Source organism: Neofelis nebulosa, chromosome 4 (assembly GCF_028018385.1).
Source record: "Neofelis nebulosa isolate mNeoNeb1 chromosome 4, mNeoNeb1.pri, whole genome shotgun sequence".
NCBI classification, from domain to species: domain Eukaryota; kingdom Metazoa; phylum Chordata; class Mammalia; order Carnivora; family Felidae; genus Neofelis; species Neofelis nebulosa.
Window position 1 is genome coordinate 81396605 of NC_080785.1, and position 12590 is coordinate 81409194.

At 34.6% G+C, this 12590-nt stretch overlaps 1 protein-coding gene across 3 annotated transcripts in view; it reads left to right on the plus strand.

Moving 5' to 3' along the window:
* The window catches only part of SEMA3A (semaphorin 3A), a 467035-nt gene that overhangs the window by 252883 nt on the left and 201562 nt on the right, over positions 1–12590 (plus strand). For all 3 annotated transcript variants that reach the window (XM_058725246.1, XM_058725245.1, XM_058725248.1), the window contains one exon: positions 7345–7537. In XM_058725246.1, the coding sequence (XP_058581229.1) occupies positions 7426–7537 (112 nt within the window). In that variant the 5' untranslated portion in view covers positions 7345–7425. The remainder of the gene's footprint in view (positions 1–7344; positions 7538–12590) is intronic.

Below are 12590 nucleotides of genomic sequence, written 5' to 3' on the forward strand. Positions count from 1 at the left end.
AAGTTACCAAAAAAAAAAAAAAAAAAGAAAGAAAGAAAAATTGTCGTCAGTTCCTTGGAATATATATCACTAGTCTCAAAAAGCTTGTAATTTGTTTTTAAGTCACAAGGATGGACGCCTGTGTGTTTCTCAAAATTTTGTTGAATGGATGGATAGATACAAAATAAAAGAGTGCAAGAAATACGGTAAGTAAAATGTTTTCAAAGGTGACTGGAGTTGAGGGTAGAGGAGGAGTGTATTTCAGATCGCATTTCCGGGGCGGAGTTAGTTGGCCAGGTTACACAGCGGCAGTCACGCATCAACTCAGGCTGACCGCCTGAGAAATAGAGACGTTTACGCTGATTCACACAAATTTAGTTTTCTTATGTCTCGAAGCATTTTTATTTTGGCTTACCAGAATTGAAATAGGTTTCACAACATAATTAAATCTGTAGTAATTATTTAATATGTCAAAATGAGATCACCAGACTGATTCTATCAAAAAAAAAAAAAAATCAAATGCCATCTCTACAACGTGACATAATGAGAAATACACTCACTTGATTATTAACTTCGAAAAGTCAGTGTTTTTTTCTTCTGTATAATCAGCACATTATTACAGTGAGTTGCTAAAGCTTTAGTTGAGATAATAGTTAAAAACTGTTTGAGAACACAATTTTATACAGTGGACATTATTTTTATGCTTCAAAAGGAGTTGTATAAAATTGACTCTGTTAGATGTTTGGGGGTCTTTAAAGTGCTTCAAAGAAAGCACTTTTGAAAAACAAGTAAGGGAATAATCACATTGTCATTAAAGTCCTCCAGTCAAACCATTTTCAACTTGGATCTGTAATTTAAGAAGAGTCAAGGCTGGGCATATTGGATGCTGTTTCTCTTCTCATTGATACAGCAGGCAAGAGAAAATGAATTTATGTTGATTGGTTTATGTGAGATATATCGTATGGATGTGCCCTGAGGAAAAATGGGGGAAGATTTGAATTTTCTTCATAAATCATTTATTAATGATAATAATAATAATAATAATAAATCGTTAGCTAATAAACAAGACATTTCCTAATCTCTTCCATAAGGTGACAGCTGCTCCTATAGCCAACACAGTGAAATGAAACCTGGCATATCATCCTAACCCCACCCCCATGCCACAAAAGAGAAAATGGGGGTGCATAGACTGGACAAATGGCATTTAACTCTGGAGATAATGCAGAATAGGGAAGAAAATCATTGAAGTCTTCTTTTCTTAACTTTTGCAATTTAGACAAATCTGTGCCCTTGAAAAACCAGCATGTGCTGTAGATTTTGAGTCACCATCCGCCAAACAGTTGGGTTTGCCATTATAATAAACCCTTTTAAAGAACTTTAATTCCAGGTTACAACATTTCTGTTCTCTATTGTTGTCAGTTACAAACTCTTTAAAAACATTTTTTTTGAAGGAAAAGGCCTGTTCCTAGAATAGAGAGATTTTAGGAAACTTAACATCTGAGGTGAAACAGTCTTTTCAGTGGGTAACAAAGGGAGACCATATGCATCAGCTTTGTCTGAGTCAGATGTAAAGTAATCTTTGAAACGCTATGGCCTAGTTTCTTCATCTTGTTTATTGAATATAGATCTGCTTATTTATTTATTTGGCGGGAAGGTGTGTGATATGCCTTTACTGAAAGCAAATAACTAATAACTTCATGTTCTGAAACACTCAACAGCCAACCTGCTCATTTCATTTGTATTCCATGGATGCCTCATTTTTTCCTCCTCACTGCCTAGCCTGTACTGATCAGTATTAACAATGGGATTTTTGTCTCACTTGAAAACTTTCTTGTTTCATTTGAGTTGAGGTGGAGACACTCTCACTTAAAAAAAAAAAAAAAAGGAAAGAAAGAAAGAAAAAAAAGCAGGTATTTTGATATTGTCATTGTTTTGTTATTTCAATACGTTAATATTCAGGGACATGCATTTGCCTCTCAGATAATCTGATAAAGAAGCTGTAAGTGATGACAAGCTTCTCAAATAGATGGAAAAGGAAAACTCCCTTGTTTAAAATATTTTAAAATGTTGACAAACATGATGGATTTAAGAAATCAAAAGGAAAGGGACTGGAAAAATGATAATTCCTGTTCCTAATAACTGGAGTTTAGCCACTTTTGGCAACTCTGATGATAACCATAAATGAAATTTTATGCATCCCTTTTTTTGACACTCTTTTCCATCCCCCACTCAAACTTGATAACCCAATAAAACTCACCTGCCAGCCGCACAAAATCAGATTCTCCAAGAAAGGGAAGCCACCACCTCACCTTACCATTAAAGAATTTCCTCTGTAATTTCTGATACCCTTCATTGCCTGAACTTTTCCTGAAATCTGCAGCTACACAAAACGTGACTGGCCGGTTTCTGGTCTCCTGCATTGATCTAACATTTATCGCTTCAATTCATTTGAAAAACAAGGAGCTTTTTGTTTTGAGTCCCTATTTACCTCAAAGTATCATGACCATTGATGTCACAAGAGAAAACACAAAACTGATTTTTTTCCCCTCAAATTGTTACAAAATCATTCCAGAAGAGGGATGAGCTTATTTTCCTGAAATCTCCATTCATGGCAGGTGGGAGGGGGAAAGGGGGCTAGAAAGCAAGGGAAGAGTTAATGCTTCCCTAGAGAGTGGATTCCCTTTGCCTTTTACCAATTCCTCCACTCAACTCCTCCTTTCACATTTTGCTTATACTAAAAGCATTCACAAGGGTCAGATTATGAAAAGTTTAACTTAATTTCTTAAATATTGCTTTCAACCTGCCACCCCCAGCTCCCAGTGACAACTGCAGTAGTTCTAAAGAACTATCATTTTTGGCTAGAACAAATAATGCATCAGCTATCTAGTTTGCCCAATTAATAAGATGTCTTCTGATCTTCTAAAGAATGTTTTCACCCACACAATTCTTTTTTAGAAAAAGAAAAGGTTTCAAATTCCCTGTACCAGAAAAACCCTCATTAAAAATGAATTTCCAACATGAGATGTCAGAGCAAGGACAAATGTTCGACTCTGACATTTGCTATAATTCTGTTGATCACAGGCCTTTCTCATATAGCAAAGAAGCATCCCTTGAAGAAAAAAAAATGAGAAATAGCAGATGTTAGATGGAAACTAATATCATTTTTTTACATGACTCAGTTGAATAACACCTTGATAAGAGTACTGAAAATTTGTTTTTAGTATTGGTCTCCTTCTTGGTGTTGTTTCTTTGGGGAACTGGTTAACCAACTCATTCTAAAATTCTTAACTCAGTTATTTCTCTTAAAGAGGTCTTCTATTTTGTCATTAGTGCCAACTTGGGGGCAGTACTCTATCACACCACAATAAAACAGGGGTAGAGTGGGATTACAGGGAGAGGCAAGTGTGTTTACTAGAGTGTACCATAACTTCAAGTACATTTAATCCACTAAATTTTTAAATACATCAGAATTATATTTCTCCTTCTCTTCTTTTATGCACAAATACAGGAAGAGTTTTCACCTACCTCTCACAAAAAGACCCAGGGTATCTATAACCTGGGGAAGTACTGGAGTGCCATCTCACAAATAAGGACAATCATTTCTACCCTTGAATTACAATGTTTGTTGTTATTCCAATTTATTTCATCATAAATAAAATACGGAGAGTGGGCATTTAAAAAATACCGCATTGGTTTTATCTAATACATGAAAAGATCAAAAATATTTTTTTTCAATGGAGAAATGCTTTCGTATGGATCTTCTATGACTATACAGGTCTTTTGTGAAAAACAAAATTTAACCAACCTGTTGTAAAGTTGGAAGTATTGTTTCTCTAGAAAATCAAGCACACCACCCATGAACCTATCGCTCTTCCTGGAAAGTCTTTGTGATCCATCTCAATATAGAGTGGGGTTAAAAAACTACTGATTGATTTGACAGAAATCTATACAAGAGCATGATCATCATATTAAGCCCCTGCTCAAATCTGACTCTGTAGTAGGAATTCATCACATCTGAACACTTGAAATTTAAAAAGGTAGTAGAGATTCAGTTGCAAGTGAAGTGAATTATGGTGCATGATATAGATTGCAGGTTAGAAAAACATCATAAAGACAACTTTGAGAAAAAAACAAAATAAGGTTTTTCACTTAAGCCTTAAATAAAATTTGATGTTAAAAGATCAGTGTAATATTTCTGACTTTTAAAGAGTAGTAAGTGATGAACTAACATCAATGGCCAAGGAGACAAATGCAGCAGGCTTAATCATGCAGGGCTTAGGCCACTGAATGTAAGAGTAGGGAGTCATGTTCTTTGGGGGGTGTGGGGTGAATCAAAATCTATGTTTCACACATACGGTCAGATTTTGAAAATTTCTGAAAAACACCCACCTAGGTCGACCCTTTACCTTCTTTTTACGTCATCTGAGAAATACGTTTAACTTTGATTATCCTTCACGTGTTTGGGAGTAAAAGAAAAAAGTTGAAAACAACTTTCACCCTGACTTAAGTCAAAGACTTTGAAAGAGGTAGAAATAGAAAACTCCAAATGCTTTTGTATTTTTCAGGCATGTAGTTTCTTTTTCTTTTCTTGTTTACAAAATTACAGTTAAAATATCTATGCATGGCTACACTTTTCTATTCTTTTATAATCAGTCTAGCACAGTTATGCTTACCCGCAGAACTTACTGTGTTCACACATTTTAAATTTAAAAAATCTAGAGATAAGCAAATGTAAATGTGAATTTATTAAGCTTTCAAACATTTGAAGACACACAAAGATCATACAAAATTTAGAGGGTAAGAAAGTGTTTTTTAAAATTATGTGTGTGTATCTAAACATGGGTATCTGTGCTACCAAATTCCAGACTTCAACATTAATTTAAATTACTTGTTTTACAAAATTAAATAACTCTGTCCTGATTTTGTGGTTCAAAATCCAGATTGAATGTCTTTCTTCCCCATGGAGTCAATTCTGATCCTCTTTTATCTGAATTTTACCTACAACCTTTCATTTTTCCTGGAACACATCAAAATGTTTCAGAATTAGACATTACGAAAGTGAAATGGATACATTTCTAAATTTGCTTATCCTGTTTAGTTTTGACAAATATAAACTTGTTCCCCTACTCTAGGTAACAAGAGCTAGGGGAAAAATAAATATTTAAAGACATTTAAAATATATTAATGAAAATGGCACAACTATTTAAAGTATTTAAACTAATTATATGTGATATTTCAAAAGGATAATTCATTGGTCCAATCTTCTAAATAATCCCAAAGTAACATGAATTCCTCTGTAGAATAAATGTCTATAGAGAGTAATTCATGGAAGACAGACAAGCCTCTGGTCGTTTGTAGCCTTAATCCATTGCCTAGGGCGTGAAAAGTGCTCAGGATAACAAGTGCGGGAATCAGTAAAATCAACATTATTTTTAGATTTTATTTTCTTAACAATACTGACTGATCAATAGGCTTGAGGAAACTGACAAATACAATAAGGTCTGTTTGATGAATCAATCTAGTGAAGTAGAGAGAATCCATCCACCCCTTCCCCCATTCTCCCTCCTTTAAATCCTCTTCATCCTCTTCCTGCTCCTCCACCCAGCCACCCACCCACCCCTACTCCGCCCACCCCGAACACACACATAGTTGTTGAGGCAGAGAGACAGACAGAAGGAAAGAGGGAAAGAGAGAGATGTTTTTCCCCTATTGGCCTGTAGACATTAAGTCATGAAAGCTGTAGTGGCAATTCTTGGATCATTTTTTGCAAGAATACTAAGCCACTTTAAGTGTTTATGTTTGTAATTGTGAGACTCACCCTCTTCTTTCAGTGGAAAAATTTCCATACTTGAAGTAGGTTCTCTATTCTGTATTTCAATTGTGAGTGTTGGAAGGGGGGTGGGGGGACACGGGTAGAGCAGAGAGAGTTGAGTAGAGAAGGGAAAGTTCGGTCCTACTAACTTTTATATACGCCAACCCCCAATATCCTATAAGGATATCAGCTTTGGGGAAAATTGAAAGAAAAATAGAAGAGGAAATTGAAACACCTCAGACAAAATGTCTATTTAGGAAAGAACTGGTTGTGTCTGTGTGACTGCCTAAACATATGCATTCGTGTGCACAGAACGTTTAGTAACCCTTCACCAGCTCATGAAGACACAGAGATAGCCTCTTTATGTTGGTCCTTGACACTCAGCAGGGACTTTTGTGAACTTTGTCATCTTCCTCTGCCCTTTAAACCAAAACTAGGGAAGTGGTTTTAATTAATGAGATGTGTGATGCATTAACAATGTTAGCCAGAGCATTCCAGAAGCTGGAAAACCATAGATGTTTTTAAATTCTGAGTATCCTTTTGAGTTGTAATTTATAATTCTCAGTGGACCTATATTTGTCTTGAACTGATTGTTGAAATGGGCTTTACTAGGAATTTCTTCAGTGAAATTGCTGCAGGTCGGGGGAAGGGGGTAGTTGAGCCAAGGGGGTTTGTTGGGAAGAGGGAATGATCTCTAACAAGGCTTTAAAACCTTCAGTGGTTAAAGTTATAATGGTGAAAAGATATACATATATGTACATATGCATATGTGTATGTATGCGTGTGTGTATATATATATACACACGCATACATACACATATAATGCACAAGTTCAAAGGAATTATATAATGAGTTATAAATTATGTAGGTAGCAGAATTCAGATTTTTTTAATCAAAATTGCACCTAAAAATGGCTATAAAACAACGCGTGCCTTGGGAAGTAAATTTATAGCTACATGCCTTTCACAGGCACGCTGGAGGGTTCTGCTCCCAGCTCTAATCTCTAGGAGATGTTTTTTGCATGTGTTGTGTGACAGGAGGGAAGGGGAGTGGGTTGAGCTCGCCTGTTCTCCCATTGTCAGCCAGTCTAGTGAGTGTTGGGAAAACCTGTCTGTGGGATCTTGTGTCATCTCTCCCTACATGTGTACAGGAAAAGTCCGCGCTGCTCAGGGCTCCTCTTTCTCTCTCTCTCTCTCTTTCTCTCTCTCTCTCTCTTTCTCTGTTTCCCTTTCATTCTGCTTCCCGGGAGCCGAATGAAGCAGAGAGCAGGATTAGAGTCCGCCACTGGCTATCAGAAGAGCCTAGATAAAAGGAACTGCTTCTTAAGCACCACTGCAGCAGCCCTTGTTCATTTTTTTTTTCTTTCTACACAACAGTTGTGCCTCATTATCCGGTGCCTGGCTCGATTTTTTTTTTTTTTTTTTTTTTTTTGGAGGGTTTGAAGTTTCTGTGCTCCAGTGACTGTTACAGAAGAAGAGGTGTTAGTGTTGCCGTGAGGTCTTGATTGTCTGCATTTATGAATGAAACTGACCTAAATCACCTGTTACCTCCAGTTTCCAGATTGTTTGAACTTCTCTGGCCGCACAATACAGGAGGGAAGGCAGAGCAGCACAGGCACCTCCAGCGTCTGCAGCATGGGCTGGTTCGCTAGGATTGTCTGTCTTTTCTGGGGAGTATTACTCACAGCCACAGCAAACTATCAAAATGGGAAGAACAATGTGCCAAGACTGAAATTATCCTACAAAGGTAAATCTTTATTTTTCTTCTTTTTCGGCTAGCTCTGTAATGTCCCTGCCCCCCACCACCACCACCCCTGCCTTTTCATTCCTTGAACTCCCTCCCAAGCCAAACCATGAAACCTTTAGTTTAACCTGGGAAACCTATGTGATCCTGTGTGTCTTTCTGAGATGATTTAAACACTTTTTTATAAAAGCATGTCTCCTGTTTGATATATGACAATTTAAATGCAAACAAAGAACATTTAATCACATTTGCAGAGAAGAGCTGAATGCCTGGGTAAATGCTGATCTGTGTGTGTGATCATATGTGCTGTTAATTTTTCTGACTCTACTTCTATTAAAATATCTTTAAAAAGCGCTGTGGCAAAAAGAGTCTCTTTGTAGAATGCCTTCACCTATAGCAATTGTTGTGATAAATTGTGTTTTCTTAGTTTGAGGCACTAAATGGTTAATCGTCATCATGAATATTCAGTTTGTTCCAATCTGACAATCAGATGCTTAACATAAGCAGTAGATCATGGTTTGCCAAGAGAATATAAACTGGAGGGAACAGACTAGTTTTTCCACAGTGTGTTATGATTGTACCAAAGACTGTGTATTTGGCTAATTGGTGTAAAGCTAAAGCCTTTGAAATATAACGTTATTTAATTCCATATGTACTTCAGTGAGAACTGAAGGAACATTACTTTCTGGTTGTACAGCTAGTTGTGTGAACTTACTTTCAAAAAGAGTTTAAATTTAAGAAAGAAAAAAAGCTTCAGTACATGATTGCTAGTACTTTATTTGGTTACAGCTTAATGCATATGCCTGGTTTTTAATGAGGATTTTAAGGAAATATTTGTTCTCTATTTGTTTAGATAGATTTTGTAGATAGTTGTATAAAATAATGCTAACATGATTGAAAAGAGTATTTTTGAAAAACTTTTAATGAAAAAGAATGTTTCTATAACTGAGGTATTAGTAAAATGGAGTTGGTGATTAAAATGTTTTAACTCAAGTACTTTTACTCCCTAAGGTGTTGCTTTCTTATGATTCTCAGATTTCGGGGATTGGGGGTGGGGCAGTAGGAAGCTTCAATTATACTCTGTTTTTAGCCTATAATGTGAAAGAAAATCATTGAATCTATCTGTAGAGATGTCTGTCTGCTGCACATTGTTCTTATGCCAGAAACATATTCTTTAATTTTCACATGATGGGGAACATCTCTTTCTGAATGCTCTAGTGTGAATGAGAATCACAAATAGGAAAGAGAGATGTAATTTTCACACTTTGGATTAGAAAATTCAACACCTATTAAATGTGTTTATTTGGAATTAATACTTGCTAGGTAAAATACATTGGATTGAAAGATACATTTATTTTTGGCATAACAATTTCTTAGTTACTAAAATGTGAATGGATTTAAAACATTAGCAAACAGAATTGCAATTGTACTCATCGTGCAAGATTTTAAAATATTATCCTTTAGCCATTAAAGATTTAATTAAATCTCTATTACATCTCTAGCAACTGTCTTTAAATTGTTTTTATAGAATATGGTATTATGGCATGTGTATTTTCCTCAGTTTTTGCTTTCTGTTTTCATTCTTTGGGAGGATGACATCAAATAATTCTTAGATTGGTGGCTGATTTTATCCAAGTTTATATGCCTATGAGTCAGTTTCGCATGCAACTTTACTTCTTGAAGATGTGAATGGCTGTATGCTATAATTGTAGAGTAACAAATGAAACATGAAACACACTTTAAAAATCTACTATATTTGGAGATACTGGTCTAAATGCTAAATAAGTTGTAAAATAAATAAAGATTGGGAATTATATATATTTTGCAAGAATTTTATTTCCATGGTGATTGATTACTCTCCATTATAGAACAGGTACCCGTTCTTTCTATATACAAACAGATAGCATTTAATTAGAATAGTCCTTTGATATGTGTGCAGGCTTTAAACTTGTCTGATGAAGTAAGTTGTATATATTGACAGTATGAATCTATTTGACACTGTCTTTATAAACTCTTTTTATCATGGCATCCATTAGAATCATTCTGCTTTTCTTTTCATCAAAAACTGCTCTACACCTACATAACAATTCTATTGCTATACCTAGGGCTTGGCAATTTGGTAATATAAACTGTGAAATGAACAACAACAAGAAGAATAAAAGGAATGGCCCAAGCAATTTTTCTTCTGTCATTTTATTGGTCTGTCATTACCTTTTTGTCCCTACATGTACACTTGTTTTGCCAAAGCAAATGCCTAGTAGCCAATTGTCAGTACTTTGTTTCTAAACTATAATAGAGATTTGTTTTTTAGCTCCTTCTTTTTCCTCCTTAATTAGATGTCAAACACAGTTAAAACATCCACTGCTTTGCCCTTAAAAATATTCCAGCATGATTCATGAAGAGTTAAATCCCTGCCAACCCTAATTTCCCATGGTCACTTGTTTTCAAAGATCCACCATTAACTCTCTCATTGCTCAGGTTGCCAAGACAAAGTTTCAGGCAATCACTGTGCTCACTTCCTACTTGTCATCTTGCCTAGTAGGAAATGAAAGAGATTTGATGTGTTAAATGAGAAAGAAAAAGAAAAGCAAGAAGGCAGCCTTGGTAGTGGATGCACATATATATATCTAATAAGGTACCTCTTTACTTTCTAGGAAAAAGGGATTGAATGGATGTGTTCAGGACCATCTGGAGAAGTGATAATATTAGAAAAATGGGTATGCTGGCTTTTCCTCTGAACCAATCTGATTTAGAATCCTTGTGGGGGAAGCAAATGTGAGAACTCTGTAAATCTCAGCAGTCACATACAAATTATCCTCAAGAAACATTCACTCAGAGATACTTTTGCTTTCCTGAAATGTATGTAATATAGCTAAATGTTTAAATGCTTCTTTTTCAAGTTGATGTGGAACTGTTTATTTCTCCTACAAAACTAGTCAAATTTCACTTTTCTCATGAAATACCAGACTATCATATAATCTTCCTTTTGGAATGTGTGGCACAATGAAGACTTCAGAAAAACCTATGGAAATCACAAGGAAATAAGTTAGGTTTGGGGTTTTAAACAAATGACAAATGTTCCATCACTCAATGTAATGAGCATTTCCAGGACATTGTGTGCTCCAGTTTTAGTAAAAATGAAAGGCACATGCAAGTCTGAATGTGATGGTTATCATGTGAATCCAAAGGTTAAATCAATGCCTTTAACTTTACTTTCATAGGGAGGACTTAGTAAATAGCACTTAAATAAATGTTTGAAAGACTTTCTTTTCATACTTTGTAAAGATTTTTGCCCCCAGAGTAGTTTAATTATTGCAACAATGAGATTATCAGGTAAATCAAAATCCTCACACACATCTTTCTGATATTGGAAGTAATATTTAATTAAAACTTTATGAAATACAATTTGCAAAAGACTTATTTGCCATTGCTCAATGCACTATGATCGCTTCAGATTTAGTTAATATGAATGATGATTTACTAATTAAACTTGTTGACTTTTCAGAGATTTTTCTTCACTTTTACCAGAGTACACAGATACACATCTATATATAATACGTATGTGTATACATATAAATATATGTATATCTATGAATGACAAAACTTTATGTTAATATCTTATAGCTGAGAAAAGTGATCTTGGCAACCTATAATAAAATTGTTACTGCTATACAATGACATTCATATTTTATATTATGTATTTATTTATTTATTTTAGAATGGGCATGAAAAGTCCCCATGGATATGTCAAGTACTCACATGTTTGTATAGGATGTAATATGTCTTATACTGATAATTTCCTCGCAGCTAAAAGATAAGTATCTATGAAAGGTAGAGAAGTATATATACATATATATGTATATATATATGAGAAGTATATATACATATATATGTATATATATATATGTATATATATAGTATATTTATGTATTATATAATATTATATATTTATATATTATATGTTTAAGATATATATTCTTACACCCCCCCCCACACACACACACACACATGGTGCAAAGAAGTTATAAATTCTTTGCAGTATCTTTTCTCCTATAGTCACTGCATATTTAACATCAGGTCTCTGACTTGCTGATTCTTATTTAACATGGCCTTTTCTGCTCAAATTTCTATTCACTTTAAAAATCATATTTTGATTCAGGAACCTTCAATTTCAGCCTGATGAAAACTAGAAATTTTTATTCACCTACTCGAAAAAATGTATTCTGGCAAAATAATGAAAAATAAAATAAAACAAGATGCTCAGTCACACATCTTGTGATCCAGTGCTGGTCAGATCACATGAGGGCTAGTGAAAGTCTCCAGTTCAGGGGTTCTCTGTTTAAAGCTGCCAACCAGATTGGCCTTGGAAGTAATAAGTTATGCAGTGTAGAGCTCAGCTAGTAGAAAAAATAACTGAGACCCCAAAACCATGCCATGTAAAATTCTAGCCCACCAAATTTTGATAATAATATTCAATCATTATTAGCTCAAATAAAGCTGAATACTGAAGAGATAATGTTTCCAATTCTAACTTTTTTATGTTGTTATTTCTCTTCATATAAATTATTTACAAGACTCCACTGCAGACAGTGATGTATATTGCCAGGATATTTAGGCAACCAAATAGATGTATAAATCTGTCATAACAAATTTCCTTGTTTTCTTACTTTTCATTCATCTATAAATCAAACAACTTAATTAACAAATATGCTGGAATTTTTGGCCAGTTATATTTAAATTTTATATTCAAACATCCATGCAAATGAAAGATCTTTCAAGAATAAATTGAATTAAAATTAATTAATATGATCTCATATGTTCCTAGTAAGGAGATAAAACTGTTGCTTGCAGAGCATAATCTACTTATGTTTAGTGTGAATATCTAATTGTAGTTGAGACATGTACTTTAAATAACTTACAGTGTTATCAACAGTAAGAAATTGTGTGGTTTAACTTCTTATCCCAATTTTTCTCATTTAAACTTCAGTGGCACACCTACATGTCACTAGTCAAAGGTCAAAATATCATACCTTCACATGCTTGGAGAATTTTAAAT